The sequence below is a fragment of the Genypterus blacodes genome, unplaced genomic scaffold (assembly GCF_046128005.1).
Source record: "Genypterus blacodes isolate CSIRO-AG114 ecotype Tasmania unplaced genomic scaffold, CSIRO-AGI_Gbla_v1 ptg000029l_1, whole genome shotgun sequence".
NCBI classification, from domain to species: domain Eukaryota; kingdom Metazoa; phylum Chordata; class Actinopteri; order Ophidiiformes; family Ophidiidae; genus Genypterus; species Genypterus blacodes.
Window position 1 is genome coordinate 2,547,321 of NW_027466842.1, and position 24,971 is coordinate 2,572,291.

At 44.0% G+C, this 24,971-nt stretch overlaps 2 protein-coding genes across 3 annotated transcripts; both read right to left on the minus strand.

Annotated features, from left to right (window-relative positions):
• Positions 1-1,547: 1,547 nt before the first annotated feature.
• On the minus strand, positions 1,548-9,389 carry LOC142994028 (angiomotin-like 2a). 2 transcript variants are annotated; one of them, XM_076144683.1, is made up of 11 exons: positions 9,160-9,388; positions 7,856-8,649; positions 7,144-7,309; positions 5,582-5,726; positions 5,404-5,493; positions 4,494-4,789; positions 4,220-4,395; positions 3,992-4,093; positions 3,627-3,823; positions 3,335-3,454; positions 1,548-2,912 (listed from the first exon to the last, which is right to left on the minus strand). In XM_076144683.1, the coding sequence occupies exons 2-11, from the start codon at positions 8,572-8,574 to the stop codon at positions 2,833-2,835; spliced, it is 2,091 nt and encodes a 696-aa protein (XP_076000798.1). In that variant the 5' UTR covers positions 8,575-8,649; positions 9,160-9,388; the 3' UTR covers positions 1,548-2,832. The 2 variants fall into 2 exon arrangements, with proteins under 2 accessions (XP_076000798.1, XP_076000799.1); XM_076144684.1 differs by lacking the exons at positions 1,548-2,912; positions 3,335-3,454 and having other exon boundaries at positions 3,635-3,801; positions 9,160-9,389.
• Positions 9,390-19,550: 10,161 nt separating this feature from the next.
• Positions 19,551-24,036, minus strand: aire (autoimmune regulator). Its single transcript, XM_076144755.1, has 12 exons — positions 23,890-24,036; positions 23,448-23,622; positions 22,860-23,006; positions 22,433-22,576; positions 22,067-22,206; positions 21,834-21,955; positions 21,550-21,619; positions 21,255-21,380; positions 21,016-21,137; positions 20,132-20,210; positions 19,857-19,955; positions 19,551-19,658 (listed from the first exon to the last, which is right to left on the minus strand). The coding sequence occupies exons 1-12, from the start codon at positions 24,034-24,036 to the stop codon at positions 19,578-19,580; spliced, it is 1,452 nt and encodes a 483-aa protein (XP_076000870.1). The 3' UTR covers positions 19,551-19,577.
• Between the last annotated feature and the right edge of the window lie 935 nt (positions 24,037-24,971).

Consider the following 24,971-nt stretch of genomic DNA (forward strand, 5'->3'; position numbering starts at 1 on the left):
GAAAAATTCATTTCCCCCCAACGTTTGCTGACATTCTACAGCATAACGGAATTTGACCTCTGACTCCCATTTACGTTCTATCCTTCTCCCTCATATTAATTCTGGGAAACAGAACCACTGTCGAAACATGTCAGCCGCCTCTCACACTCACGCAGGAATGTTGGCTCTTCTTCACAATGTTGTCAGTCAGTGTGCGAGATAAGCGCTCTCAGTTCATAAATAAGATTGATGGCGTTGCATACCACCAGTTCCTGCTCTGTGTTTTCCCATGCAAGCCGCTCCGTCAAAAGCATCCATACTATCTCTCTGGCTAATATCCTCTCTGTCCAAGTCTGGGCCTGCTTCGCTGTTTTAACATATTCCCCATCTTGGCATCAAAGCGAAACCGCGGCCTATCATGAGTGTGATTGTGGCGGGGTCAGTTACACAACCTCATGGACAAAATGTTGCCAACCTGGCAAATAAAGCTGACCATAAATATAAAAAGTTGATGGATGGTCTATTAAAGATTGTGTATTTGCTTCATAAGAACATTCAATCGCATTAAAATGACAGCTGTCGGATTATAAATCAGATGCGGAAATGTAAAAAACCACTGAATCAGACATTTTACAAGACGTATTAATGTACTGACTCCTTTCTTTAAGCTTCACATGCTTTTAGTGCCTTGCTCAAGGACACTTCGGCGTAAAGCTACGCAAGTCCAAAGCTCTTCCAACTCTTCCAAGCTCCTCCACTCTGCTACTGATAAATTAGCAAGCACGTATGAAGGCCTCCAAACCACAACCGAGCTCTGTATTTAACACAAACATGCACATGTGATTGGACTTTCAACACAGATGACACCAGAATATTCACTGTAGTAAACGTTGCTATTGTCCTGCTGTGTTTTGAAGGCTCATTGTCAGCACTGGTGGCTTTGTTGTGCAGATGTGTGTGTGTGTGTGTGTGTGTGTGCGCGCGCCCACTAAACACAACATACTGGTTTATATTCTCCACTCATCCTCATCGGTCTTCATATCCGATGGCATGTCTCTAAATAGTGTGTAAAGACCTCTGGGTGTGTGCTAAATCAGAGGGAACAGGAGCTCTTAAGAAGATAACACAGTTGGCAAAGGTGCACAGCGGCAAGTATGTTCAAATGGCATCAGCGGCTAATCTGGGAGAAACCTGTCTTTGTCACGTATAAGGTTACGTGTCCCTGCGAGAATGCGATCTATGTCAGGCACGCTCTTCACGGCGAGCGGACAACAAGAGAGCGGGGCCACACGAGAAAGCTGAACCCAGAAGAATGCGGCTCTGGTATTCATTAATGAAGAGTGGTGCAACGAGAGGAGAGGAGAGGAGTGGAGTGGAGAGGAGAGGAGAGGAGAGGAGAGGAGAGGAGAGGAGAGGAGAGGAGAGGAGAGACAGGGTGACAAGGCCGGAGGAGGTATAGGAAGAGGCCATTCATGGTGTTTAGTGAGGCGTCTTAACCAATTATCAGTATAGTTTAGAGGCTTTTTCGCCCATTTTGTTGAAGAATCACACTCCAGGAAAGCAACGTCTACATTTGTATATTAGAATCTTTTATTGCTTTATGAAATGTTGCATGAATTCAACTGTAAAAACCTTCATATCAATTTGAAGTTCACAGAAATGTCTATTTGAAGTCAACACTCGGGTTGGTTGTGTACAGCTTGACATGACCGTGATTGTCCTCACATAACTTACAACATACATAGACTCTTTGGCGTCCCGCTCAAAGCACTAGAATATCTAAAACAATACAATACAATCTGTAGAAAATATATAATAATAATAATAATAATAATAATAATAATAATAATTAACCTGTTTGTTAGTTAGTTCAAAGCTCACAGTAAACAAAAACCAAAACAGTGTAGTTTTTTCAACTTTGACCCGTGTGGGCGACCTGACCGGCAGGCGCACCACAGCGGGGGTTACACACACTCACATATGCACACATGCAAGCATACTTTGATGAGGGGAAATATAATGAGAGAGAAATAAAAACAGATGATGAAATCAACACCATAACGCGTCGCCCTCCTAAAAAATCAAAACAACACCAGGGTCTGTTTGAAACCGGTCACATCCTCCTCCTCCTCCTCTTCCTGCCCAGTGCAGATCCAGCTGCACAGGGCCTCAGAGGATCCGGACGCGGTCCAGACCGTCTTCCATCCGCGACACTTTCACCTTCTATGAGTTTAAATAAGTTTCATCGTGACGTGAAGCAAAGGTTAACTCGGATTTACATCGTATTTTTGGGAGAGGAGGGGAATGCGGGTCAAGAGTTCACCAAGATAACCTTGTATTGCGTATTTGTCTAGAAGAGCTAGAGGCTTAAGTTGCTTAAGTTAATATTTGGGGAATGTGGAAACCAGATAAGATAAATATGAAGCTTCTTAATTCATTGGATTTGGGGGGGAAGGGAGATAAAGGGGATGATAAAGCAGCAATTATATATAAATATTTTGGCATCCGCTCTTGGAGAGCATGTTGCCCTGTTACAATCCACAATACTGTCCAAGTACCTCAGAAGATTCACATTTTCTCTAGCAGGGCCGGCCAGCGGCTGAGCGTGAGCGAGCGAGTCAGAGCGCGGCTCCGTCTCTACAATGTGAAAAACAGTCCTTTAAAAAAAAGAAATCATCATGCATCAGACTCTCTTTCTGAAACATTCTTGTCTCTTGCATCCATTGTTGTTTGCGTTCTCTAATCTGACGTTACTTTGCACATTTCACAGATTCACGGAAGCTTAACTGGTTTTCATTCTTTTCTCCCTCTCTCTCCCTTTTTTTTCACACTCTCTCTCTTTCTCTGGGTTCTTCAAATGAAGATTTCCACGGCCTCAGATTCCAGCTCATCCAAGCCTCTGAACAGCAGCTTCTTAGGTGCTGCTGCCTTATCTGAGGACACAAAAAAAAGAGAAAGAACAAACACGTTTATATTTTACAGCAAAACGGTGGAAAGCTTTCCTAGACTGAGTTTAACTGTCCGTGGCTAAAGGTTAACAGAGATTTTCCACAGTCAAACACACCATTCCGGCTAATGTGCTCAGTCAACACATCCACATAATTTCCTAACCGTGCACATTCCACACGGGCCACATGAACCATGACCGGGACGCGCTGTATCTGATTGGCTGCCGGAGCCACAGCACGGTTAATCAATGTGTATGATCCACGAGCTCGACAACTCCTCTCATGTCAATGGATAACTTGTACCTTCATTCGTACCTTATGTCTTGTACAGATAGTTTGTTTCTTCTAAACAAGTACACACACACACACAGACATACACACATGCACATATCTGACAGATGACTCACCACTGTTGAGCTTAGTTCCGCTGGCAGGCTCTTTGGCCTTGGTTCTCTCGAGCGTTCCAGGTTCAGACTGAGCAGAGAACTGCCGAGGTGGCAAAGTCTGATCATCTGACAGACTCTTTCCTAGAAGAGAAGAGTCACCAAATATCTGCGTTAACGATCGATCTCCGTCAAAGAGTAAATCCGTGTAGCATCGCCCCACGTGATACACCAGCAACTTTTCTATCTAAAGGTTAAATTAAAGGATGTAATCTTACTATCGCACCATAATGAATCAAAGCAGTGTGTTCCTTACCTCTGCTCTTGGTGGTGCAGATGGTGGTGCTGATGGAGGGAGTGGAGGAGGCAGGTCGGAGGGGCGGACCCACGGCGCCAAGGAGGTTTGCGCGGGGACTCCGGTCGTCCTTTCTGCCCTGGTCCTGATGCAGCCGCTGGTTGAGGATCTTGATTACGGCGTCCTTTTCCAAGATCTGAGCATAAAGAGCACGGATCCTAATACAAAGCAGAAAACATCATTGAGAATTGGATTCTTTCCACTATTAGAGATGACGTAATGATGTCACTTACACCTAACGGCTATAACTATTATCAAAGGTGACATCACAGTAACCACGACACTTGTTATTGTGCAAAGTACAGGATTCCATTTCAGCTAATCACCTGTTCTCCATCTCTTGGTTCCTGTAGTCAGCAGCTGGCAGGTCCTCATTAAAACTGTTGTTAGAGGAGTGGCAGGGCGAATGGTTAATGATGGTTGTGTCTCTATAAAGGGAAAGAGAAGTTCATAACAGTATGTTAACTAGCTGGCACCTTTGCAACTTCCAACAGGCATACGGTAAAAACATGTTTACGTCCCCGGATTTCAGTTTAACCCCTGGTGAATCTTACCTCTGAGCAGCAGCTGTGGCCGCCACCTCCATGGCAAACTGCCGCATGGTGCTCTCCTCCAGATACTTTTGCTCCCAGCGCACCATGTCCGCCTCCAGAGCCAAGATACGCTCCTCGCGCTCGCGTAGGCGCTCCTGTAGCGAGCTCATGGTTACTCCCGGGGGCTGGGACTGCCTCTGTGATGGGGGAGGGAAGAGAGGGGAGGGATTTAATGGACGCTCGTAAACACTACAACCTGGAAACAAAATTGAAAATGGATTTTCCCTCCATTTACCTGCTGGGCCCTAAGACTTCTCAGCTCTTGTTCCAGTCTCGTTCTCAGCTTCATCTCCAGACCCTCGCGTTTCTCACAGGTGGCCTGCAGCTGAGCCAGCGCACTCTGGAGCCGCTCCACCTTCTCCACATAGGCCCTCTTCCTCCTCAGCTCCTCTTCGAGCTGGCGACCGCGTCCCCGAGCCGTCTCCAGGGCCTCCTCCAGTCGCTTGGCCCTGAGGCCCTGCTCGTCCGCAGAGGCTCGCAACCGCTGCAGCTCCCGCTCCACGCGTTCCCGCTCGGAGTTCTGCTCCTCGTCTGAAGCACAAATAAAGGTGGACAGGTTAATGCCATGCGGCCAGGTCCCAAATGTTTCACACTAACATTTAAAACTACAACTGATAGGAGATACAATCACCCCATTGCAGTCATCCAACATTTCTCCCTTCTCCTCTAACAAGCACTAGAATTCCCACATCAGGGCCAATGTTCTTCATTTAGTGAAGCACTCATGGAATGCCAAGAGGAGGAAAGAGGAGGAGGAAGGGGGAAAGCTGCCCTCTCCCTTTGACCCACATAACCCAGAGCATTCCTCATCAAGGCCACACAAACACCTCCACGCCACAACAGACGTTATAAATCAAACTAACAACAGGTGGGCGAACCTCATTTCCACTGCTGCCACTGCCGCTCGCTAATCTACGGCGAGTTCGTTTCCCCTCACGGATTGAATTTCCTGTTATTAAGCCTGCTTACCAAATACGCAGAGGTTACACAAGTGAAATTCCAGCGTTCAGCATGCGCTTAGCTACAAAAGGGCCCCATGCTCTGCTGCAATTCAATCCAATCAAGTGGGTTGATTACAAAGGAGGGTGCAACAGGGAGCTGCAGGGAGGAATCCGGCCAAACAAATGACATAAGTGTCGACTTACTTTGCTCAAGGAGTTTAGCCATGATCTGCTGGTTGTGGTCTGCAGCCACCACTTCTTTTGCAACATGTGTTCTGGCATTTTCCAGGTTTTCTGCAACGCAAAGACGACAATCATGAGTTTTGCTTTGTGACAAAACGTGCCTCCTATAATGGTTTAATGTGCATTTTGCCAGTCGTACCTCTGAGGTCTCGGTTGAAATCCTGAAGCCTCCTGATCTCGGCCACCAGCCTCCTCCTCAGCGTCTGCTCCAGGTTCTCTCGCTTACTGCTGCCCTGCATCAGTGTCTCGTAGGCCTCAGAAATGCGCTGGATCTCCTGCTCCAGCTGAATTGGGAGGAAATGTGGTAGGGAACAGAGAGGAGATTTGGGAAGGATCGGAGGAAAGAGCCGGGGAATGGAAAGAGGGAAGAGAAGAGGAATTTTTGGTTAACCTACTTTGCATACCGGAGAGGAGATGGAATGTTGATTCATGTTGTTATAGTACATAGACATACATATGGGTACATACTGTATATAACTGTGTGTGTGTGTACTGTATAAATAGGACTGTGTGTGTGTGTGTGTGTGTGTAATCCAGGAGGAATTCAAGCCTGCACCACTCCCTGTGAGGCTGATTTATATCTACAGTACATTCCTGAGCGCTGATAGCTCTAGTTCCAGGTGTGAGTCCACAAGTGTGCATGTGCCCGCCCGCACACACTCACACACTCACTCACACACTCACACACACTCACACACACCGCAAAGCACAACCTGGGAAGTCTGCCAGTGTAGGGAAGGTGTGCATGCCTGTGCCTGGGTTGTGGAAATGGCAGAGAGACACCCACCATTACAGCAGTCACACAGGCATGTTTACTCAGGGCTGCGGCCCGGCGGAGAAAAACTTTCCAACACTGGCAATTATCGTTCTTTAAGGCTGAGACAAGGCGAGGGCCGCGTGATGTAACTCTGGCGCTCAGCGGATTTTTTCACGAAGGCTTGTTGAAGTCAAAAGTAGTTTGTTAAATGAAGAAATACGTTTGTTTTCGGCCGATTTAAAGGAATAAAGTCAAGTCATAGAAGAAGAAATGCCTCGGGTAGGCAGTGGGGGCTGCTGGTTGGAGATACAAAAGAGACCTTTCACTTTCTACACACCAGCCTACCACCTGCCAGGCGCCCCTCCCCCTCCACACAACCCCCTCCCCCCCATCAGCTGTGTACAGGTCACAACCCAAATCGACCGCAGTGTGACAAGCCCTAGATTAGGGTTGAAAAATCTATGGCCTGGCTGGAACTAAAGCACACACGCCACCCTTGCCCTCCTCCGGGTCAGGCACACAAAGTGGGGAAGTGTGTAAACACGGTAGCCGAGCTGCGCGTGACCTCTGCTTGTGCCCCTCCAGTATCGGGGAGGCAGCAGCTGCCCGTCTCATCTGTCCACCCCGTCCAGATGAGGGAGCGTGCCTGTAGTTAAGATTTCTGAGCGACAACTGTTGACTGGGGTTGTGTTTCCCCAGACAGGTGGCTGAGAAGTTATTTGTTTGGCAAGTAAATAGCTTCGCTGTAATTCCCTCCGTTTGCCAACAGGAAATCTAATGCGAAACAAATTCACACGATCGCCGACTCGCTCCCCTACTTGAGAATCGCATCTAAACTTTAAAGGAATATGGGTCATGGATGCAGTGGAGTATGTGGTAATCTCATATCGATCAGTGCTCAGTGGCTGTGAGAGGTTAATAAGGCTGCTTTCTGTTCCCTTTACCTTCTGGATGCGGCCCGTCTTCTCCCGGTGCGTCTCCAGCTCTTGCCTCAGCCTCTCGTTCTCCATCAGCAGCAGCTCCACCTGGTTGGGCTCCTCCAGACCAGCAGGGGGCAGGGTGGCAAACGTGTAGGAAGGCACATCTGCCGACTGACTAGACTGTAAATACCTAAGAAAGGGACATAGTAGTGTAAAGAAAACAGTCAGAAGTCAGAATGATAATGTCTTTGATTTTTGTCCACTTTAAACTAATTGTAAAAAAAAGATTTGGTTGAGTATGAGGGTCAAGAGGGCGAGAGTAGCACTTAAGTTGTGATCAAGTCATCTGAAATGTCGCACAAACACCGATCCTGAATTCTTGTCTATCAGCAACTAGATAAGGCGACTCCAGTGGCTTCAAAGAATGTAACAACCTATATGAGGAACATACTTTTGTAAAAGCATCCAAGGTATCGCCAGCAACTGGAACGATCCTGTTGCAGAATGCCAAACATTACAAACACGTACAGGGTGGGACTTCTTCTCTCGTAAGTGTCGAGAAGTAAATGTGAATCGTACACGGGCTATGGCGTGATTCACAGCCTTAGGTATGTGTTTATGTGTGTGTGTAACACAATAACACGGTTGTGTCACATTGATAATATGTTTGTCATATAAAACCTGCACCACAGAACACACAAACACACACTGTCACGTCAGTAGAATTCCTGCGTACCTGTGTTGCTGTGCCAGCACAGGCTCCTGAACCTGGTGAGGGATAAATCCTTGGCCCTGGATGGGGGTGGAGTACTCTGGTGGGGGGCTGCGTTTGTCCTGGCTGGGCCCTGAGCTCAGGAGGCTGTGGGGGCTGTAGTAAGGCAGCTCGGGGTAGCTGTGAGACGTGCTCTTGTTGATCTCTGCTTTGACGCCTGCATCACATCTTTCCAGAGACATCTGCATACGTTGCTCACTGAGTGATCGCACATGGGTGCACTTCACCTCCATCAGGTCCGCCTCTTCATGGAAGGCCCCCTCGTGTAGCTGCCTGATGGGGCCTGGGGCCACCTGCATGCTGGGGGCCCAGTGAGAGGCCAGATACTGAGAATGTGCTTTGGCCTGCTCGTAGGTTGGCAGCTCTTCCCCGTGCAGCTGGTAGAGCTGGAAGCCGCTCTCAGAGTGGTGGTAGTCGCCCTGGTGCTCCTGGCCCTGGGGCTCCTGCCTCGCTGAGAGCTGTGGGAACTGAGTCTCCTCCTGAGTGAGGCTCTCCAAAGAAGATTGTGGGCTTCTGGCCATATCTCCTCCGCTGCTGGGTCCACTGTTGCTTCCACTGCCTCCACGCAGGGCCTGCTGCTGGATGGCTAACAAGGTGCGGGTGTCTGTGGGGTTTCCGTAGCGCAGTTGCTCCTGGATGAGTCTGTGTAAGACCGTGCCAGACGGCTCCTCAGTGGACGACATTTTGGGTCGTAAACGTTGTTATTCTTTCTTAAGACCAGTTGAACTCTTTTCTGTTTTTAACGTATTCAGAGAAATCTGGAAGAGAGAATAATGAGAAATCAGTCATAATTGATAACATAACATATTATTATTATATCACTACGCTCAAGTATTATGATACTACTGTGTTGCCATGAACTATAAACATTAACATGAACACAACATAGACATATTTTCAATTTTCTGCCATCGCCCTTTAACTTGTTAAAGTTTTACACTGAAACGGTCTAAACCTCAGTTCACTTTCACAACAGCGACAACATAGAAGAGTGGAGACTTTTTTCCACAGCAGCCTAATATGCTTGCGCTTAAAATTCCAATCTGACGGGGGAGCAAAAGCGCACATAGTCGCAATTGTAAGAGACTTTTTTGGGGGTTATTCATAGTAAAATTCCTACTTCGTAAACGGCGTAAATAACTTTCTTTGACTAGGAGAACATAATCACATAAACACCCTTAGGATGTAAACAGACGTTACATTCTACTTTACTCGAGTGAAGTTTTTGTTTCTCGTTGGTGCCAAAGGAAGCAAAGGGATCCTCTTACCAGTTTACACTCGCATCCTAGCCGGACGTTGTTGTTGTTGTTGTCGTCGTTAAATAAAAAAATATCACATTAATCCCACACTTTTCCAAGTACTCTAAACGCGTCTCATCTTCCTTTTTCCTCCCCCTCACGGACGGGATCGGAGCGCGCGCTGCTCTCGCTTTTGCTGTGGAAATGGATTGTGGAGCGAGCAGGCGGCGATAATAAGTAACCGAGGAGGGACTGAGGTCGGAATGCCAGGAATGTAAAACGCGAGGTCCCTCGGGGATCAAAAGCGTAAAACCACCCGGGAGGGGGGGAGGGAGGAAGGGGGAGGAGGAGGAGGTGGGGGCTCTAACGTTATACCAGAGAAAAGCACAGAAACGAAGCTTTATTCACACAAGTTATTCACAAATTTACGACTCTGGGAATAAAAAGCGCAGTGCCTAAATTCAAACGTTTTTATTTAGCGCTTTCCACAGCAGCACAATGCTTTTATAAATACTTCTCTGTGGCTCTCGTGACTGATCTACAAATATAACACAACACAAGCAGATCCGTCAATGTAACACAAACACTTAGATTGTTAATTTAGAAACGCATAGTGCATCATGCTGGAGGTATAAAAGAATAAAAAAATAAAACGTCTGTGCAAATGTGTTGTTAAGGTTGTGCATACTGCAAGTGTGTGTGTGTGTGATGTGTGGCAGCTGTCCTCCTGGAATCTGAGGCCTGTGTGTGTGTGTATCTGTGTGTGTGTCTGTTTCCAAAGACACAGTGGGTCTTTGTACCCAGAACGCTACATGGTGCAGAACAGAGCCAGCAGGGTGCCAAACATGGGTGCTTCCCCCCTCACCCCCCCTTGCACAGGGGGACAAGGTTACACATATTACACACATACTGTAACTCCAATTACTACATGACCGGGTGGATAAGTATGTGTGGATATAGTACAAGTCCAGTTGCTTTGGTGATAATCAGATAATCAAATTTATGTTATTGGCGTCAAGAATGTACAGGTTCTCTCTGCTCCGTGTGATGCACATGTCACTTAATCACAACAGACCACAACGTAAAGTATCCGTTACAGGAGAGAAGCCTTTATCTCGGTCCAGTTTCTATTAAGACATAAACTCTCAACCCTACAGTGGGGGGGGGGAAATCAAATCTTTATGACTAAACTTAAGGGCTTTATTTTTGTTTTGGATCAAGGACAAGATGGAGTTATTTATTACCGGCTCGGACCTAAATGCTATATAGAGGACATTGCATCACACAAGTGACCTAAGACTTAAAATAGCACAGATTTCAGTCATAACAGTCTAATGGTGTCTGTGTGCGGCAAAGTGTCACAGCCAGCAGGAGAAACCACGAATACTACAGCCTCTACATGGGTCATAGTTGCTTTGACTGTAATTCAACAGATACAAATTGATGCAAACAAAGCAGAGCTAATTACATCCATTGATTGTGATCAAGGGCCCGAGGGCTGATTCTTTGATTAGACCTAGATCATGCGGAAAGAAAGTGTGGCATCAATGCGACTCAAACACACACATCCTGGCAATGTTTTGGACGCTGCGTATTTTATTAACCCTTTCTTTAAAGTCAAGTAGTCACTGCGTCTCTGTGGGCGGCGCTTTTAATAGACGTGACTGGTCTGCAAAGTGGAACATGTTTGCATTAGGCCCCTCAGATCCACCTTCTTAAAAGTCTAGCCATGTCATTTAACACCACCTCACTACTTCCTCTGCTGTGTGTGTGTGTGTGTGTGTGTGTGTGTGTATGTGTGTGTATGTGGGCGTGCATCCTTGCCCTAGTCTCCTTTTTGTGGACAACGCCTCTGGCCGTTTTGTCCTCCATTGTACAACACTTCCTGTGAACTTCCGAAGGAATGCGAGGTTGACCCTTTGAAAATTATGAACACTTTCAGAAACCCATTACAGGAGATGGACATCTAAATGACTGGCCACAAAAATTCCAAAGTGTCTGCAGAAGCTCGAACCTTCAACCCGCCAAAAGCCGTATCCAATGAGTTATCCATTGTTTATGCACGGGAAGAGAGGCACTTGGGATATTTGAGGACGAGTTCCCGCAACAAGCAGTGAAATCATATTGCTTTTGGGGGTTTGGTGGGAACATGAGCACAAATGAGGCAACGAAGAGAGAAGACAAACTACCAGTTACACAAATGGAAACAAGTCTGACTCTAAATTTGTCCATCTCTGCCTTGAAGTCAGAATAAGAAAGTCCAACCCCTTCTGTCCCCGTTTGTTTGCATGTGTGTGTATAGTGTTGCAACATGTTTTAGTTTAGCTTAATATAGTATGGAGTCTAATTTACAATTTAAAAATGAATCAGCACAATTCGGTTGGATTTCCCCTCTTACAGGTTCCACATTTATCACAGACACACTTAACATGCAAATATAATCAAGGAGATAAAGTGTATGAATGAATGAATGAGTGAATTGTTAATCAAAATGGTTGATGAGAGACCAATGGCGTCTTATTGAAGCTGTTGATCAAACGAAGAGACTGAAGGTCACGTGGAGAACAAGAGGCGACATACTGATAGTAAGTCAATCTACATCACAGGGCAGCATAAGAAAACATGGAAGGAGAAAGGAGATAGAAGATTCTACTGTCTCTCTCTCTCTCTCTCTCTCCCTCTGTGTGTGTGTGTGTGTTTCTCTTTCCCATGCATGATAAAGGCTGTAGATTACTTTAGACTGAGATACGTTGCAGGGTGGATGTTCCAGTGTTGGCCTGTGTGGGAAAGAATGAGATAGAATAGGACACACGGTCATCTGATATGGCTGGATTGGAGAGGAATGTAACTGATAGTGTTGGAAGCAGTGGGATGGATTCCTTTCCGTGGCTCTCACATGCACCGACGTCTTCCTCATTCACACAATACACAATAGGCAAGGACAAGGTGCAGTGCACTCGTATCCTGTTCTCAGGAAACCACTGACAGTGAGCTTCCCATGTATTCGTGTTTCTGATGGTTTTGTTGTGTTATTGTAGAGAGTAATTAAAATGATTCCACTTGATTTCAGGGTTTCTAGATTGAATTCGTCAGGGGCAAGAGCAAACACGACCTTCCCCTTTTTGGCATCTTAAGTGAAATGACTTCCGAGTTCTTTATCTTTTATCCTGAGCTGATGCAAGTCGCAGCTTGACTGACTGAATTCAAAGGGAATTTCCAGAGTTCACAGGAGACAGACGTCAGATGTGAGTCATGACAGTCGAAGGTTTTGAGCGTGTGATGATGACCGAACAGATGTGTGTGTGTGTGTAGTCTTATGGAATACAGTTTATATAGTATTTTGACCTCCAAACATGGCGGAAAGAGACCAATCTCATTCTATGCCTGATTCTATTCATCATTTGATGGCCTCCAGTTATGTCAGGAGAATTCTGATGTTGTTCAAATGTTTTGACGTGTTTCTAGTATTCATCATAATAAATACTCATCATATGATCAAATCAGATTTTAATTTCTACTCAAACAACCCCATATCTGCTATACAGGTGTCTTTTCAAAGACACCACATGCACCCAACCCTGTTAGCATGACTGGAAAAAACACACATGATTTGTTATATTTCACAGGGAACATTGACAACTTTATCCACCTCTTTTGGTGACTTTGATGGCTTTGGTGCTTGATCAATAGTCCTCCATGACTTCACTGTATGGGAAAGTTCTCACATGAAATCTGCATTTTGTCATACTGACACGACAGAGGCAACTTTCTTTTTGTCTCAAAACTGTGAATATTTGGCCTTTGCTCTCAGACTTATTACTCACACACAGTTGACGGCACATTTTTTAGTGTCACTGTAATATTCACTTTTCCATTTTCTTCCCATTACTTATTTCGGCTTTCCTTCCATTGCTCTCTGAGTTAACTGCATTTCTGACAACTGATCTGGTCAAGAGTCTACATGCATTTTGAAAATTGAAGGGCAGCGTACTAATGAGGGTAATGACAAGTCATAAAGATGTATCACAAAAGCTGCTCACCACATGTTATTAGACGCCAGAGGTTTGATCTTTAGGCAGTTAATCATCTAGTGCTTCCCATTTTACCCGGAGCTACATGCACACATTTATCCAGATCCTGCTTGGAATCTTGCTTATCTTGGTCTTGGGGGCAAACGTGTAACAACATCGGCACCGCCACTCTGACGTCCATTACAAATACCAACCCGAGCTGCATTTGGGGTGTGAAAACATTTCAGCTCAGTGCCCTGGAGACGGCGTGCCTACCGCAGAGCAGACGAATGACACAGCAACAAGCAGTGACACCCTGTCCTAAAACAGCCCTCCATCCCAGCAGCCCACCGCCAGCCTGGGAGGTCACCAGAATGCCAGTCATTCATCTGGGCCCCAGCATGCATGCCCCCAGCAAATAGCTGTGCTCCTCTGCTGCTGAGCGTGCACATAGCATGTGATCTGATGGCTGCTTTGGCCAGCAGTGTGAGGGAAAGAGTGAGAGAGTGTCTGTGTCTGTGTGGGTTCAGCAGCTCTGAAAATCTAACAGGGGCTTTCCGTGGACCTAAAGCAATGAGGAGAATGTTGGCTGGGTGCGGGTGTGTGAGGGTTCAGCGAGGGGTGAGAAGAGAAACTGGGCAGGTAGGTGGTGGAGGATGAGCGGTGGGGTTGGTCAGTCTGGAGGTGATAGAAGGATGAAATGAGCGAGAGATTAATGTGAGTCCTCGGTTCTTACTTAAGCGAAAGATGAGATGAGATATTATAGTTTACTGTATAGAATTGCACGAATGGCAGTAATAAATCTGGAACATTCACAGTGACGATTGCTCCGTACGTCTCGATTGAGCAAATGCACGAAAAAGGGAACTGAAACCAGAAAAACGTTATGTTGCCTAACTTCGCACTCTCAAATTACATTTTTTGACATTTTTAGCAGCCTCGTCTATTCTAGCCCACAATCAGCATTCAAGTCCATCCAATGGAGTTGGACGGGTTAAAGTTGGGACCCTCGTCAACCGTTTCTTTACACACCTCACAGATAAAGTAAAGGGCTGTTCCCAAACTGCTCTCACAGTGTTAGAACCCGAGTATTCTAAGCCCAGGGGTTCCCAATCCTGGTCCTCGTGGTCTCTGGTACTGCATATGTTCCATCTTATCTTGCTCTACCTGCACACTATTAGCTGTTAAGGCACCTGACTGAGGCAATCAGATTGCCCTTCACTCCAACTAAGGGGCTAATAGCTGATAAAACATGTATATTTTTACAAATCTCAACTACCATATTTACGTAGTTCATACTTTCCTGCTGTAAATGAGCGCGGCGAACCAAGTTTACTCCTTTTATGAGAATATACTGTGTTACACTGACGCAATCCAGTCATGTTGCATGTTTTAGACAGTGAAAAGGTCATTGTCCCTAATAAATGGCTCCTTTATCTCCAACACACACTGTAACAACAGTCAGCCTCCTCCATGGCATCTTGTTTTTCTGCTTGGCTCGCCGTGCAAATCAAACAATTTCTAAAAGTGTCATGTGGTAAAATCCATTATCTGACAAATATCTTCCAGCTTTGGTGTTACTACCAGTAAGCACTGATTCACTGCTGAGATATGTTAATGGATGCAACTCAAGGCCTGGATGTGTCTGCTGACACACAATGGCTTTATTGTGTTGACTCAAAGAAGGTCATTGTCTTATTTTATGCAGACTATTTTTAAGGCTGGGACAAATAAGCCAGGGGAAAAATTCTATTCCGAGAAGAATTCATGTGGCCAAAACAAATGGGGAGAAAAATGGAGATGGAGAAATGAAAAGTCAGCCTGTGCATTAACCCAGACAGATAAAACGGGCTCAGCGTCGGCATGTCGGCTGTGTCTGCAATGTGTAAGTGATGTTCTTCTAAAACAGGCAGAATCAGTGACATTCTATTCGATATTCCACCTTATCTGTCTGTGTTATCAGTTTTGTTTAAAATTTCTATCTCTGATTCCACAGAAATGTGACACAATCATCTGTCAGAGAGATATTCTTAAACCCAATTACGTTGGCACACAACTGATGCAAGACTAGTTCTGCTGTGGAGCAGATGACAAGGTCACTAACAGAGATATAAGTCAATACAGATATTTGGATATGAATAATTCATGTATGCATACAATAAGTGCTTTTATTTCTAATGGTAATATTAACTAACACACTAATATTTGCCGGTACATTTACAGTTTGAGAATTAGGAAAGGAGGGTACTTTTAATGTTATATGTTGTTTAATGAAAACCAAAGAGAGACCAATAACAACAGATTACATTCTGTCCAGTACAAATTCATACTGCCACAGTGGTCACTGTCCTTATGAACGGATGAAAGACAAAGAGAAAATGCCTGTTCGGATGAGGTTGTAAAAGATTTAACATGTTTTGTTTGAAGAAGATAGAATATAATTATACAATGGATATATTTGAATAGGAAAAATCGAAAATATAATAGTTCCAAGCAATACTTTAGTAACTTCCATATGGAATAATGGTTTATGCCTGCATTGTCCCTGCCTGGTTCAATGAAGGGAGAGGCATGCTCAGCATCTTCTTGTCTTAATCTCCCCCCCTCATAGTTCTCACTGGGGACAGGGCAGCCATCACAGGCAATGCTGTTAGCACTGGTGTCCCACAGAAAGAATGCAAACACCAGAGGAGCGCTTCCAAGAATCCACTGTTGAGGACCTTTCTGGAATGTCCTAACGAGGCTCCTCCGCTGTGTTTACAGTTCCAGACCAATGGCAAACCTACAATCTGGCCTGCCAGCGTATCATTATCTGACCTCCTCGGGGGACACGGAGAGAACGAGGGAGAGTCAGAGCAATTTTCTTCTCTTTAACTAGGGGTTTGCATGTTTGTCTTCAGAGTGGACCGTATTACCCATAAAGAAAAGACAGAGGGAAAGGTGCAGACGGAGTCCACAGACAAAACCGCTGCATACTGCATCCTGTCAAATGAATCTTGTTGTGTTGTGGTTACTCAGTGTGTTGACTCTTGACTGCATGGTGAAAAATGATTGCTTCATTGTCAAACTGAGCAAAGAGATCAATGTTGGAACTTTCCCCTGTTAGGAACAAAGGAACAATGACCTTGACATTTTAATCAAAATTTAAACTTGTCAGGGCAAAGACGTTTGGTGGTAAAAGGAGAAAAGTATGTGACAGCTCTGTTGGTGGTGGTACTCTGAGTGTGTGTGTGTGTGTGTGTGTGTGTGCCAACAATGTGTTCCAATGTAGTACAGCGAGATCAGAAACGCAAACAAGTAGTCAGATCTTGTTGACTTCAGGCTGCTCTTACGTAACACTGGAATGTTGGATCTTGATTGCTTGAGTGAATCAAAATAAAACAAAGCTTAGAGTCTTTAAAATTGCTCCGCCTATCAAATGTCACAGGGGGGCGGATTAAATAATAGCAACAGATTATAACGCGGCCTGGTAGATCAACCTTAAGCTTATAAGGTTCAGTATTGTTCCAGTATTGATTCTGTACTGAACTGTAAGTATTTGTATAGATGTTAAATGTTGTATTAGATTTGGTACTGGAAGGAAATTTGAAGGTCATGGGAATATTTTTATAAATTTCCTAACCTTTAAATCTTCAAAAGAGCACAATCCCTTATCCCTATCCATAGTAAATAAATCAGAAGGCACGTAATTCTCAAGTACCAAGACAATGCAAGGCCCCTGCAGCTTCCTGTCCGTGAAAGTTGTATACAAAAAGACCGAGTCCTGACAGGTAGTTGTGCTGCCTCTATCCCCCTCAAAGCAATGGTGGCCCTGCATGGATACTTACTGGAAAGACAGAAAGCGGCATGCAATTCTTAAGTGCCGAGAAAGTGTGAAGAGAGGATGGCGAATACCAAAAGCGTGGGAATTTTACTTTGCAAATCTCAAAGAATTCCAATGCGTGTGACCAATAGCGTCGTAACAGGATGTGTGTGTGAGTGTGTGGAATCCAGCTGGTTGGAAAACTGGTTTTATATGCAGTAAGTATCTGTTATTATTCTTTCAAAATGGGCTCTTAAACGGTTTCACGCACACTTTAACTCACGTAGTTGAATGTATTATTTATTTTGATTCATTAATGAGGTCGTATTTCCGGCACCCTTTGTTTATTTATTCACAGGATAAGAGGAACTGGAAAACTAAGGGACGGCTTTCTGTGATCCAGATGTGACAGATGTGACGGGGTTGACATTCAGTTATGGCACTGTTGTACATTCAAATACAATGGTAGAAACATGCGGTAGTTAGAAATGTTGATCCAAAAGAAGATGATGTCATTACTACAGACGCCAACCCTCTGAGCCGCCACTAGTCTGTTCATGTGGAGCTTAAATATCAGTTCAAATAAGAACTTTACAGCGTGACGAATTTAAAGCAGCATTAGTCAAGTAACAATGACACAAACATCCAACATTTATAGCACAGAGGAATGAGGAAGGGAATGGGAGATGAATAGCTGGAGAGAAGATGTGATGCAAGTTAAGGCAAAAAAACACACAGAAAACACTGCAACCACACAATCGCACACATTTAAACCCTCTGTGGATTAGGGCGTCTAAGTATTTACCTTTTCCTTTACAAAGGTGATATGAACAAACACCAGATCACATGAGGCTTTGTATGTTTGCGGTGAGTTGAAGTGGCCAAACAACATTTATTTTGAATCACAGTCCAAAGAAACTGAATGGGAGGCAGCAGTGTAAGAGCACAGGTATGCTCATGATAACCAGGTTACATCATGTGATCACAATTTGTTTTCGCTGTACCTATTAAACATTTATGATGGGAACAGTGAGAACATTCTTATGTGTCAGTGAGAGGTTCAGATATTCACACAGATTCCTTTGAATACACAAACAACACACCGTTTTGAAAAGGAAAATACTCCCAGTCACCATATGGGGATCATTACTTGGGATTATTATTCACAAATGTTCAGTGATGTAGATAGTTCAGTGAAATACTCACACTACCGAGATCAGTGCCACCTAGTGGTCAGATATGGTTTTCTCCAGGATAATTCAACCAGTTTCCATACTGGTATGTCTCTTGTGTGGTGCGGCACTGGAAAACAATTGAACAATTGTGTGACAGTAAAGCAAACAAAGCAAAAGCAATAATAGGCAGCAACACAGTAACCTGAACAGGAAAGGATTTCTGGTGAGTTGCTGCAGTGACATAGACACACAAATGAGTGATTGTGTGCCATTGTTACTATTCTGCAGTCTACTGTTTGCTTTCCTGTCAGATTTGAAGATATTATTCTGTCCCATTATTTGTCCCAAAGGAAACTTAAACTGTTGTATAACCCTGTGAGGTCCAAGAGCTCTGAAGTATGCAGCGTGTTTCATGTACCAATAAGAAATCAGATTCATTAATAAACAGAGACACACACATTGGAACGAGCATGTTTCTCATCGACTGTTTCGGGCCTGTAGGAGCAGGGAGCCATGGCAACCAAATACCAAGGGGTGAAAAATCTCTCCGCTGCCTGGCGGAGCTCCATCCCTCTGGCAGTCATGCTAAAACTCCTGAATCCCATGACAAAAACAACATTCCACATCTAAGTGATAGTCTTCAAGGAATTCCTGTTAAATGGAGGCATTTCTCAGTGTGCATACCTCATCAAACTGAAACCATCTGGTATGATGTGTGAATGTGGAGGCTTCTCCAAATCCACACAAGCAGAGGGACAATGAAAAATCATCTTTGGCTCACATGTGGATGTTTGCCTTGCGTCTTTTATGGCGTACGTGTCTTTATTTGCTGTTTTACGGTGCTGTTCTTGTTTTTGTCTCACACTAGTGTAAGGGGTTAGAGTCTAAACTACATTCTCATCTGACTCCGTTAACCAGTTATTCTGCAATCCAATCTAACATCGCCTGCCCTGTGGGTATAAACACATTTAGACTCATGGGAACGCACAATATGCGAGTGTAACAATGGATTACCACGACCACATACAAACTTAAGTGAACAGTCACAATGCAAATGTAATATTTGCTGAAAGTGTGGCCTGAGCTGCTCTCCCGCTTCAGCCAGGAGAGAGACAGAGGAGGGCGGGAGGTGTTAGGCAGACAGATTAGGATGGGGGGGTCAAATGAAAACTTATCGATAACCTTTGTTTATCAAAATTAGCATTAAATCATTAAGTTATTTAACTATTTAGAGACTAATTTAGTTTGTTTTCTGTTATTTTGGTTCGGAAAGTGTGAGAAAATCAATCAATCAATTCAAATCAAATCAAAATGATCCATAATTGGTAACCATTTGTGGCTTTACACAAATTGTAAGAAAACAAGCAAACATTTGGATTGATATAACCTGAAGGTTCTTTTTAATTCAATTTATTATTATTATTATTATTATGATATATAAATGTCAGTAAGAGAGGTCTGTCACTGGTAGCATCCCTGAGAGCTGGGATGAGGTCTTGAGACGTTAAGGAACGCCCACTGCAAAATTCCATCAAAGGAGCCCTGCCAAGAAACAAACAATAGATCATTTTGTAAATTTACTACTTACTAAAAACGACTTTTTAAAGAAATGAAAGCAAGAGGGTGAAACTAATCCATTACTCATAGTATTGACTTGTTACATCCATGTTTACTGCCCTCATATGAAACACATACAAACTAAATTAAGAGGAGACAATAAGTCTGCCCTACTTCACTCACGTCTCCCAGGATGGAGTCCAGTTCATCTCTATGGAGGGTGGGCTCAGGGAGAGAAAACCTCTGATCATTACTGTGCACACTTTGAACCTCTGGGGCAAGCTGGACACACACACACACACACAACAGAGAGAGAGAGAGAGAGAGAGAAAGAGAGGGATAGAGAGAGAGAGAGAGAGACCATAACATGTGAGTACAGAGACACATCTGGATGCGTTAGAATCAATCCGAGCACATGCAGACCTGTGTGTCACTTGTGTGTACATGTGCAGACACACCTGTGAGCCTCTGTATTCAGCCTCCTTCTCCGCCGAGGCGCCCCAGGGTCTGGAGCAGGACGAGCAGATGGACCTCCCTCTAGGCAAACGCAGAGAGAGAGAGAGTGTGAGAGCGAGCGGGTGGAATTGTTTTCTGTAGCGTACTCTGTTACTGTCGATCAATACGTTATTCCCACACACTCTGGAGGATTACAGAGAGGCCAGAGGGTTTATCTATTTCAGATGGGGACCTAAACTAATTACATTTACGCTTGTGCTGTGACCTGGAGGTTTTAAAACACGCTCTAAAAATACAAACATTTCTGAAAGTTAGTCAATCTAAGTTAATTAGATTTGATAAATAGTACAGGGAATGCATCACAGATCAAGGAGGACAAAACATGTGGGACAAACCGCTGTATGAATACCATGAACAATACTTTCTCATGGCTGCATCATATAGAATCACTCAGGGATCCTATAGAATGAGTATTGTCATTGTAACATGAGGTCATTGCAAGGACTTTGCATTTGATACCATCTCTATCTATGCAGCCATTTTGTAAAGGTAAGGCTCATTGATGCTCTTATACAGTATACATTGTCCATTTGGCATCCATTAGTCATTAGAGATGATTGTGAGGACATTTATGCACCTTGTTGATCAATATCAACAGTAACCCACGGAAAGTGCTTTGCAAACTGGAATGTATGCAGAATATGCCGCGCTAATATGTTTGGAGTGAATGAAGATGAGAAGAGGATTAATGGAAAAGTTGTTTGAAAGCCTTGAAGACTTTTAAGCACACCATATATGTATGTACGGTAAATAACAACAAACTAACAAATGATTACAGTTATTGTATATGTTATCATTGTCCTTAACAACTGTGTGGGCGACTTACTTGGAGAAGTGGCAGTGGATGTGGAATGTCTGTAAACACTGAAGGCAGTGAGTCAACTCTCCTCCTCCAAGGTGGCACACACCACAGACCTCCCTCACACTGATCATTTCTGCACCTGACCACTGGTGTCACACACACACACACAAACACAAACACACAGAAACACACGCACAGATTCCAAGAAGGTTCAGTAAAAGCTAAAAACATCCAAATCTCACCCAACAGAACAGTTTTTGTACCTGGTTTCTGGGTCTGTTCAGAACTGTTGTGACGGTGGAGCAAGAGGAGGAGGACAGAGAGGAGAAGAGGGAGACGTCTACAATGTCATCACTTGAGATTGTTTGCTCAAGCGGAGCCATGAGTGGCTGTAATAAAGAGAATTAAAGATGTAAATTTTATAGCAGTAATCAGGACATTAATATTTTAGGATACACTTCTTCCATCGCAAAAAAGTCACGTATAAATCAGTTGCCAGAGATTATATTATGTTGGAATGAATTTAGTCTGTTAAGCGATTTTCCCTCTCATACTAACTTGCAAAGGAAGTAGGATGCTCTCTTTTTTCACTCTGTTGCCACAGCACCAATCACACTGCCAAGAACCCCTGCAAGTGTCACACATTTAACACAAACCCACAAATTATACACAAAAGAAACAACAACAAGATGAGATTTGAGACAATTATAGGAGCTTGTTAAATGGCTGATGTCACCACTGGTCAGGTGTCAGATTGAATGAATGTGATGGACTTCTGCTCCTGTCTGTGTGTGTGTGTCAGTAACAAAAGGTGACCAGCGGTATTGATTGATCAGTCAGACCTTGGTATGGATGTGAGCGGAGGGTGCAGGCAGGTGAGATGAAAAGCTCGAGGGCAGCCGTCGCAGCATATCAGCTCCCCCCCGTCCCTACACACTGCACACTCATCATCATTAGAGTGAGCCTGGAAACACACACAAACACATATGCTTACACAAATCTGAACACACACACACACGCACACACACGCCAAACACACACGCGAAGATGGTGAGGGATGCCTGGGTTCTGCAACCTCTGCCATGCTGGTGTTTGTCTCCCCCTTGTGGTAAAAAGTGGTCCTCGCAGCTTTGGACTCGGATGGTCCACTTGTCTCCTCTGATGGTGCGTAAGAATAACAATCCACTCCGGCTTTAATGCACTTTCTGGCATCCCCTGCAGAATAACAAACACATTTCGAGGAGCAATTGCCAATTCTGATATGATTTGTCACCACTGCAGTAAAGAAAATAGCACTGGAACTGGTAATGAGTTATTGAAATGTTCTGTTTCCTCTCAGCGAGCTCCTGACTCAATTTCTGTTGCCTTGCCAGTCTTTGTGAAAACACACGCACAAAAAAAGAAAGAAACGTAGAATGTTGATTTCCAGCCTGTGGCTCACCATCACAGCCGAACACCTGCTCCAGATCAATCTTCTCTTTGGCTCCGTTGCTGACTGGAGGCTCGGTGGAGGTGGAAAGGGGGGAGGAGAGGGAGGAGGAGAGTGCGTCTGCTTCCTGGACCGAGGAGCCCACTTCCCTCACACCTGTGGCAGAGGAGTGATTAATGTGTTTATAGTAATGGAAGTGTTGTTGTGTTTGTGTGTTAATATTGATTAGAATTGTAATTACTATTTCCTGGCTGTAGCGGCCCGATTGAAGATGCACTTTTCACTCTGTATAACTTCATTTTACCCCCTAAAGCAAACAACACACAATAAATTTCATTACATTATTCATTTAGTTATGTTAGAGGGATTAGTTGCATTTCTGCATCTCCCCTCTTCTTATTTCTTAAATAAATATGTTCTATGTTGTGTTAGAGAGAACCTGGACCGTTGCTCGTCTTGGCCTGATACTGGGAATGGTGAGAGTGGGAGTTTGTCGCTCTGTCCTCTCGGCTCCTCTTCTTCCTGTGAGGTGTCTTGGGGCCTCCAGGGGATCTCCTCTCACTTCTGGTGTCTGTGACATCCTTTCCTGTCAATACATGTGGATATCACAGAAAAATAAAACTCTGATTGCCCTGAAAAGTCAAAGTGTGTTAAGTATCTGAGTTGAGATCAGGTTGGTTAAGTAATGTTTAAATAGCAGAACAAAAAGAGAAATGAGCCGCATTCATGGAATCACGCAGTATCACCATGTATTGAACTGTGAATCTAATATTAAATATACAATAATATAATGTAAATGATACATTACAGTAATGAAGCTTTTGTCATTATGTTTTTATGGAAAATGATCACAATCCAATCACCAATTTTCACTTAAAGGCTTTAAAAGCACAGGTGTGAACAGGAAAATCCAGTAATACATACTACACACACTCAACTTTAAATGTTCATGTTAAAAATAAGTCATTTTTAAATAGACACACATATAGAAAATGCACTAATTTATTCATATCTGGACGTTACACACCAGACTGCAGGGTGGTGAGCAGTGCCTGAAGCTTTGGGTAGCTGTCCTGGTTGTAGTCTTTGGTTAAGTTGCTCCAGAAGGCCTGGATGGTGGATCTGCTGCGCTCCAGGACCCAGGACAGGAGTTGGTACATGGCTTTATGTATCCCTTCTCTGCCCTCCCTCTCCAGAGTGTCCTACACAGATTCATGAAGACAGTAAGAGAAGCATCATCTCTCAGGAATCAGACGGGGACAGATAGTCTGAATAAAACATATATTCTTTAAAAATGTATGTTGTTTTAAAGGTCTGAAGATGAGACAGCTCTTCATAAAATGTACATGAATTGAGTTTTGGTCTACAAACATTTTTCTTGAGGCTATTTTCTTACATTTTGGCTGAACAAGGATGTTGGTCACTCTCTAAATTCTTATATTTGCCTCATTTATTTTTCCTTGTCTTACCTTGAGCAGCTGGTCAGTGATGATGTTTTTATCTGCCAGACCGTAGACCAGAGGGAATGAGTCATCCACTGCCATGGCAACGTCGGTCCGCAGCTCCCTCAGCAGGACACGAAGATTTGTGTCTCTAAAAGCTTCCACTCTGGACATGATCCACTGAAGGATGCACACTGCTGAAACGCAGCAGATCCACACTAATCTGGGCCTGAGAAGCTGTGACATCACACAGGCGATGTCGTGGATGAAAGAGGTGTGTCCTTCTCGTGGAGGCAAATATAGTACAGGTGCATTCTTCCATACTGATACATTGAATTGAATTTAAATCCAATTATTTTGATCATTACACGTGTATATAATGTTTCTATCAGTGATTGACAAACCGCAGCTGCACACATAAAGACTAAAAAGGATGAAGATCTGGCAACTATCTTGATTAAATCCCTACACCGTGTTTTATCCACATTACTCCACCAACTGCCCGTCAACCCTCATGGGGCCTAAATGATGTGTTAGCTCGTCTGTCCAGGGGAATACCTGAGCTCTTACAACCTGACACGTCACGGTGACAGTTTCCTTCTTAAAAGGTTCTTTCCACTTCAACTTCCCCTTAACTGTCTGGACATTTACCGCAAGGAGCTCAGGAACCGGTGTGATAATTGTGACGGTGGTAAAGCTGTGCATGAAATGAGCTGTGTGACTCATTCATTTACCAGCTGACTGCACATTGTGAGTTAAAATGCAACTGGTGAGGTGGTTAACCTATGTCCTAAACCAAATCCTTTGCTTATGTAAATGTGGTAATCCTGCATTCAAAAGTCTACTTAAATGGAATTATTTAACCATTAGCAGCAAATACAAACCTTATATAATGTGACTATATATAAATAATATAAACAAAGACTTAACAATGGAAACTGTAGATATGAGGATATTATTATATTCACCCTTACATGAGAACAAGCCTGTAACTCCCATTTTGGAGAGTTTGAAATAACAATCAAAAGTTAGATATAACTTTTTTAACAGTTTTCAGTTGAGGGATTTCATGCACGTCTTGATCTGGGGTTGAAATTATATTATATTGT